The sequence below is a fragment of the Mixophyes fleayi genome, chromosome 9, assembly GCF_038048845.1.
Source record: "Mixophyes fleayi isolate aMixFle1 chromosome 9, aMixFle1.hap1, whole genome shotgun sequence".
Lineage (NCBI taxonomy): Eukaryota > Metazoa > Chordata > Amphibia > Anura > Limnodynastidae > Mixophyes > Mixophyes fleayi.
In genome coordinates this window covers 2,047,364-2,054,877 of record NC_134410.1, presented here as the reverse complement: position 1 = coordinate 2,054,877, position 7,514 = coordinate 2,047,364, and the positions used below count along the sequence as shown (strand labels likewise).

The 7,514-nt window shown below is 38.2% G+C and overlaps 1 protein-coding gene across 1 annotated transcript; it reads right to left on the bottom strand.

The window, feature by feature from the left end:
* Window positions 1–4,502: 4,502 nt before the first annotated feature.
* POU3F4 (POU class 3 homeobox 4) lies at window positions 4,503–7,099 on the bottom strand. The gene has a single exon (XM_075186213.1). The coding sequence runs from the start codon at window positions 6,677–6,679 to the stop codon at window positions 5,597–5,599; it is 1,083 nt and encodes a 360-aa protein (XP_075042314.1). The 5' UTR covers window positions 6,680–7,099; the 3' UTR covers window positions 4,503–5,596.
* Between the last annotated feature and the right edge of the window lie 415 nt (window positions 7,100–7,514).

Sequence of the window (7,514 nt, the reverse complement as noted above, 5' to 3'; positions counted from 1 at the left end):
ACTTTAAATTTCAGTGTAAAAATATTATATATTTGTGTGCTACATGAGAAAACAGCCAGTATTTCCCTTGCGTGCAAAACAATAAGTCAATTTGTGCCCCATGGATTGTAACATGGTTTGTCCAGGTGCAAAGTTGCTCCTTTTCTTTGCTTTGCTTCTAACTCAAAATCAGGCCCCAAATAGTTCTTATTACATTTACTGTGAGGAGCTCTGCTAAACAATTTTATAGGCAGTGTCGGTTGGTAAGATAGGAATAGTTTTCAAATTTTAGTAGATTTTGGGCCTGGTGCTCCAAATATAGAGACACCCCGTTTCCAGAATAGCCCAATTTCCAAGCACTGAGGATAATATCCCACACACACAGTTGTACATGTAAGGGGGTAATGTTTTTTTGGGGGTGGTGGGTCACATAAAGTTGGCACCCCAGTTTAGGAACCTGCCCAAAATACCATCCAAAGTCACAATTTACAGGTAATTAAAATCCGTCACTGAACATATATATATATATGTGTGTGTATAATTGCCCACACACACAGGCGTTCACTCACCTACAAGCCAAATTTGAAACAAAATAACTGATACAGAAATTTGTTGCATTCGTGATCGACGTGTTTGTCACGTTGCTGATTGCATTTGTCTCTTCAAAGTCCATCGTAAATACATATAGGCGCATTCAATAGCTTCTATGTCTCTATGTGCTGCAGAAAGTGCATTAAAACTCATATACACATAAGGACTGAGTCTACATCCCACAATGCTGCATACATGAAGTCGCACGTGGATGCTCACATTTTGTACGTCTAAAGGATCTTTCTAAGATTCCTCATTCACCGTGGATGGTGCAATTATTCCAAGCTCCATATTCTGAAGATCTGAGTCGTTATTTGAACATTCAGTGCCGTTACTGTACAGTTCTGTAAGCTGTTGTAATAAAGTAGAATGATAATAATTCACGTAGTCTGCTTTGTGGAGCCCGACTCTTATGTGGTTTATAAATTCAACCCAAAACCCAAAGTTGTGACTGTCAGCAATACAAAACGCAGTGTACGGTATATATCTATATATACAAATATATATGTATGTATTCAAAATCCTACAGCACCTCTTATAAATAATAACTTATTACATTTAATTGTACTGATCCCTCTACAGCAGAAGCATCCCTGTGACTTTCCATAAAAATAGAGATTTTTTGTTTACGTCTTTTGTACAAAATTTGTGCAAGTTACCCCAGGCGGAAAGTCTCTGTTTTAATGGAAAGTCACAGGGAACGTTTTTACTGTAAATGGATAGGTGTAATAAAATGTCATAGCTTCATAGTTGTATATAGCTGAGGCCTGTAGGATTGTTTTGTTCTTTTGTTTGCGCTTGTAAATCCCACTTTGCAAACAATCAGTCTCTCATTATAGGAATAACTAATTCCCAGAGACATAGGACAGAATAAATCTATAGACTGGATTTATAACAACCCTCCTCACTCCCACAAAATTATATCTAAAAAACGAAAAAGCAAAATAATATCTGTCTATATATATATATATATATATATAGTCATCTGTCCTAACATAATGTATTGAAGTTGGCTAATTGCTGTATCTAAATTGCTTTAAGCACACATAATTTATTCATGGAAAAAATCTCTACCGATCAAGGCCTAGGACGCCGACACTGCGCCGACGGAGCGTTGCCACTATATAATTTTAAGCAGTACTGAAAAATTACTGAATTTGACAGACCTAAATATATATACGCAGCCCGCCATCTCTTACTGTGCATTAGAATGATGTTTCGTGTTAGCCACTGACCTCTAATTTAACATAGAAGGAGAAGGATGACGTCCTGCGTATATAATACTGAGAGTAATGGAGAGAGAGTGAAGGATATTTATTTCCTAAACACAATCACAAGGGATCCTGGAATATAACCAGAAATCCAATCACACCTACAAATGGAGAATTGTGTTTACTTTGCTTCGCTCAGTAGCTGGTGGAACATTGGGAAGAAAATGCAAACTAACAATCAATTAACCGTCTCTTAACGCTTAGGTCTATTTAATAGTTACGTTGACCACATATTGTAAAGAAATTCAGATTTTGTGCGCCACCAATTATCACTTGCAATATTGTGTATTGTGGAAATTTAAAAAAAAAAAATTAAATAAAAAATATTTGCAAAACGTCAGAAGTATATTTCTATGTGAGTGAGAAGCTTGCTCTGTAATGACAGTCATTTTTCAGAGGGGGAATCTGTATAGTGATGACCAATATTCAAGCAATCAATAGCATTTTGTGAAATCTACATTTTTACCTTTCTGTCGCTAAAATCACTGCTTAAGAGTTCTGTATTTATCCTATTAAGTATGGTTGCAAGATTCTACGTCTTACAAACACAGAGGAGTCAGTCGGTTTAAAGACCAGGCCTGGATCAAAACCAGGCACCCGGACATTATGCCTGTCTATTTACCTTCTGTGTTCTTTGTCATATCAGAATGATACATGACTTGTACTGGAATATATGCAGCTTACATCAATACCGCTAAGCTGTTTGAAAAATTAATAAAAATCACCATTGGTTCTATACATCCTCTGTTAATTCAGGAAACGAAATCACAACAAACAATGTATCTGTAATTTTCATTTTTAAGAAGGTTACTAAATATATATCTATATCTATCTATCTATCTATCTATCTATCTATATATATATATAAAATGAACAACTAATATCAGAACAAAACAATGTTTCCTACAGATAAATTACTTTGCCCCTTTGAAATTCACAATACTAAACTAATCTGCTCAGCATGTTATCAAATGTATGTAAATTAACAATATTTTACTAATAATATTACACATGATAGATACAATATCAGCATGGAAATATATTTTAACAATAAATGGAAGTGAAATTTCATAACATTTGTTGCATAAAATATGAAGCTATTCCGTCTTATCCTCTATACCAGTGCGTTTTATGGGATAATCAGATATAAAATCAATCCAGAATTTTATCTCAACCAAAAAGCAAAATATAATTTTAAGTTAAGCAATCCGCCAGGTTAAACACACAAAGGTGAATGTTTTAAACTGTCTGAAAAAATAAATAGGAATTGATGTGTCTGAGCAATCGATTATTTTGTACCCTGTTTAAAAGTTACTGACATCAGAAGAAATCAAAAGATCAATTCTCAATATTATTTATAGGTAATATTTTCAAGGTAAATTATAAAACATATTTTGTTAGCAGAGGGTTAGTGCATTATTTTATAATTATTTTAGTTGCCAGAAAATACCACTTTATTTAGATCTATCCATCACTTTCTCAAAATAGTTATGTAAAAAAGAAAAAGAAATTATATAAATAAAGAAAAGAAAAATATGTAAACACACACACATATATTTACAAATATATATATATATATGTATGTGTCTGTGAGAGCTCTGATTAAACACACATCTAAAATAAAATTACGTGTAAAAAACTGTCCAGATTCAATTTATTTCATGAAGAAGGTGCCAGAAACTCCACTGTATATATACAACGCAAATACTCATCATTTTGTAAAAGTCTTTATTCATTTAAATTGTTTTTTTGATTTTTTTTTGCTTTGTTTTTTTTTTTTTTTACAACAAATAAAATATTGTGTCATTATAAACCCTAAACTAAAACTGGTCGACAAACAAACATTAACAGCATTTTTTTTTCTCTTGACACTTATTTCATCTTCAGAATTATTTTTTTATTTTAAAACAGACTGCAGAGAATTTATTGAAAATAAATAATTGGTGACTGTAATAGTCAATTTGAATAAAATTGTTGAAAAAAGCAACTTTTAATGAAAATAGCGTTTATTATACATCAGATACTAAATGAATAAAGTAAATGATCTTTTTTTTTTTAATTTTATTTTTCAAATTAATAACTTCCAAAAAAGTTTTAATATACAAAACTGTACACTTATAAACGTGGCAGAAATATTTTGTTGATTGTTTGGGGGCTGAAATTTAGCTCCGACTGGAGAACAATTGAAGATACTAAAATGCATTGAAGGGAGAATGAAGTAGCAGTTTCCTCTGAGTGTTTGCAGAATGAGGGGGATACACATGAATATGGAAATAAAGGGATATAGAAGGTGTGAAAGGGGGGAGCAGTGCCTATCTGTACAAATCAGATATGTGTCAATGTTGCATTATATGCTGTGGATTAAAACCCAGGAAAATTACTGTTTTGGGCCTGAGTGCAGGGATAAGAGAGGGAAAAAATAAAGCATTAGTGCTTGCAAAACAAGGACAAAATAAAGCCTTTTACTAGCAATAATTATTATTCCTATTAATATACTGTAAAGTATAGGTGTTTATTGTGTGCAAATAAATTATTGTGTTGACCTATGTGTTTTATAAACACACACACACACACACACACACACACACACACACACACACACACACATATATAATATATATATATATATATATATATATATATATATATATATTTTATATATATATATACACACACACATTTGCATATAGGTGCAGTAAGTGTAGATGAACAATATACAATCTAGGTTGATATCTATCCAATGATGCCTGGCTTGTGTTGCACTGTCTAAGGGGGGCTTCCCCCTGTACTGGGGGCTTTGCAGTCACTGAGACCATTGCAGAGATACATCACTAGCATTGGGCCGCTGGATTGTGATTGCAACAGGGAACAAAATGCAAATAGAGTGAGAGAGAGAGAGAGAGAGAGAGAGAGAGAGAGAGAGAGAGGGTCTTACGGAAGCCAATCCCCTGATTTGTGTTATACTAATGTCTGCCCAGCACTGACAAATACATGAGGATAATACAGTGAAGCTCTCATCCCCTCTTATATCCTATGCAAGTGCCAATATTATTAATCACACACCTAAAAATAAAATATATAAATGCATAATGATATGTTTGACTAAAATAAATAAAAAGTCTTGTTGAATACATGGCATGCAGAAATGGTTATATCCAGCCTTTCTCATTACATAAATGATTCATATGACATACAGAAGATATACTTGTGGTTCGATTGGTTAAAAAGAAAGATACATCCTCAACTAACATGGAAGAGGGAAGATCACCATGTGGGACCGATTGGAACAATGCAAACTGTGATCACAAATATTGTGTATACATTGTAGCAAAACACCTTCAAACATGGGGAGGGGGGGGGGGGGGGGACCAAAATCCCAGATTATCTCCAGATTGAAAGAAAACTATTCTATTGTAAAACGAAGTCACCTGATATATATCTGATGTAATCAAAGGCGCAGGAAGGTGAACAGAGGCACAACTCTCTTCTTTCCAGTAGATACCAAAAAGAAACAAATCTGTTTATAGTAAACAGCGTGTATGTAGTAGCAGTTATATTGCCAGGTCTGGAACGCAGGGCTCCCGAAAAGTCTTTTTTTTATTTATTTTATTTGTAAAAGTTTTCGTTTTTCTTTTCCGCCAAAACAATAGAACATAAGTTAAAATAAACAAAGAAAACCGTTAGAACAAAAGCAAAAATAAAATAAAAAAAAATCCACTGTTTTCCCCCAAGTCCTGCCCGGTGTCAGCCTATAGTCAGAGCTCATGGCAAGAGGTGTCTGTTTTGACATTGTGAGAGTAGACCTCGTGTTGTTGGGGGTCTCCTGGTGGAGTCATTCTTTTCTCTTTTTGTCTTCTGTTACAAAACCAGACCCGGACCACTTCCTTCTCCAGCTGGAGGCTGTCTGCCAAGGAGGAGATCTCCAGGGCGGCAGGTTTGGGACATTTCAGAAAGTGAGTCTCCAGCACCCCTTTGACACTCACCTCTATGGAGGTTCTCTTCTTCCTTTTCCTTCCCTGGGCAGCTATTTTGTCAATGCTGGTGGGGCTACCTGTGGAGGAATCAGCCTCTTCCAACCACTTGTTCAGCAGAGGTTTCAATTTGCACATGTTCTTAAAGCTGAGCTGGAGAGCCTCAAACCTGCAGATGGTGGTCTGGGAGAAGACATTGCCATACAGGGTCCCCAGTGCCAAGCCAACATCTGCCTGGGTGAAGCCCAGCTTGATGCGTCTTTGTTTGAACTGCTTGGCAAACTGCTCCAGCTCGTCGGACGTGGGGGTCTCCTCGTCGGAGTGGTCCTGGCAGTGGTGGGATCCCAGGTCTCCGTGGTCGGGATCCCTGAGCACGGGGTGCAGGCTCTGCGTGCTGACCGTCTGTGGAGGGGGTGTGAGACCTCCATGGTCCAGCATTCCACTGACCGTGAAGCCAGATTGAGAGTAGACATTTATAGCTTGTGCGCTGGAGGTGAGCGATGTGTTGTGAGCTGGGCTAGCTCCCCAGGCATTAGGGTGATTTGTATGGGGTGAGTGATGGCTAACATGGGGTGACCTGTGATGGATGATAGTCCCCAGCTGTAGATCTTCTCTGCCTGGTTTAATGTCCTGTTGGTCCAGGGGGCTGTTGGCTAGGCTTGTAGACCAAGGGTTACCATCACTGAGACTGGTCATCCAGTGGTGCCCGAGCGGGTGGCCATTGCTGGGGAGCCCCTGCAGGTAGTCACTTTGGAGTAGTTTCTGCGGATTCCTAAAAGGACTCCCTTGCTGCATGCCCGCAGAGTCTGCATGGACCAGGGATGAGGTGCTGAGGATGCTGTAGGGATTAGAAGCAGCTGTGGCCATTGCTCGGTGTAGATCCCCTACCAGTTATAATGTGGCAATGGGAGCAGCACCAGCCTTTGACATCTACAAGGCAAGGGAGCCAAATCAGCAACCGGTGTGTGAGTGACAGCCACTGCAGCCAATGGGGACCCCTCCTCCACTGGCTAGCCTCCCCTTCTGCCAATGGACCACCAAGTAGGAGGGACCCTGTCTCCACTGCAGCCTGGTAAACTGAGGAGTTAAATGTGACTGAGGAGGAAGTGAGTCTGAGCCCTTCATTGGCTCCTGCAGGCTGAGTAACCCTTCCCTGCCCGCCTGCAATTATGAAAGAAAACTCCATGCCAGATATGTAATAATTATGATTAATTCCTGCTATGGCAGCGTGTGCACGGTGGCTAAATATTTCCCTTCTTCCCATCATGTGCTGGTCATGTCCCTCTTACCTCCTCCTGCAACGCAGAGCAGTCAGGACGCACTGACAACACTCGCACGCTGCGCTCATCCGTCTCCCAGGCGCGTTAAGCTGCGCGCAATTTACTATGCAAAAGCGCGTTGCAGGGAAAGCGCACAGCGAGGTGCCAGTCATGCAAAAAACACCATATTTGCATCAAATCCGCATAATTCTTCCGCAGATGTAACCGCAAGAGCTCTGTGTTCGGTTTTCTGCACCCATCACTAGGTAGCTGACTATTTGGGGCAATGTCAGGCGCACAATACGTCCCAAAGTGTGAAAAGAACGGATTAAATCCCGTGCAACAGACGATCTCTAGTGTAATAAAATAAATTTCCATCTCCTTTTCAGTGTGTTGTTAAAATATTAATCTGCATTCTAAATATATATATATATATATATATA

Coding starts and splice junctions, on each gene's coding strand:
- POU3F4 (XM_075186213.1), bottom strand. CDS start 6,679: ATGGCCACAGCTGCTTCTAATCCCTACAGCATCCTCAGCACCTCATCC.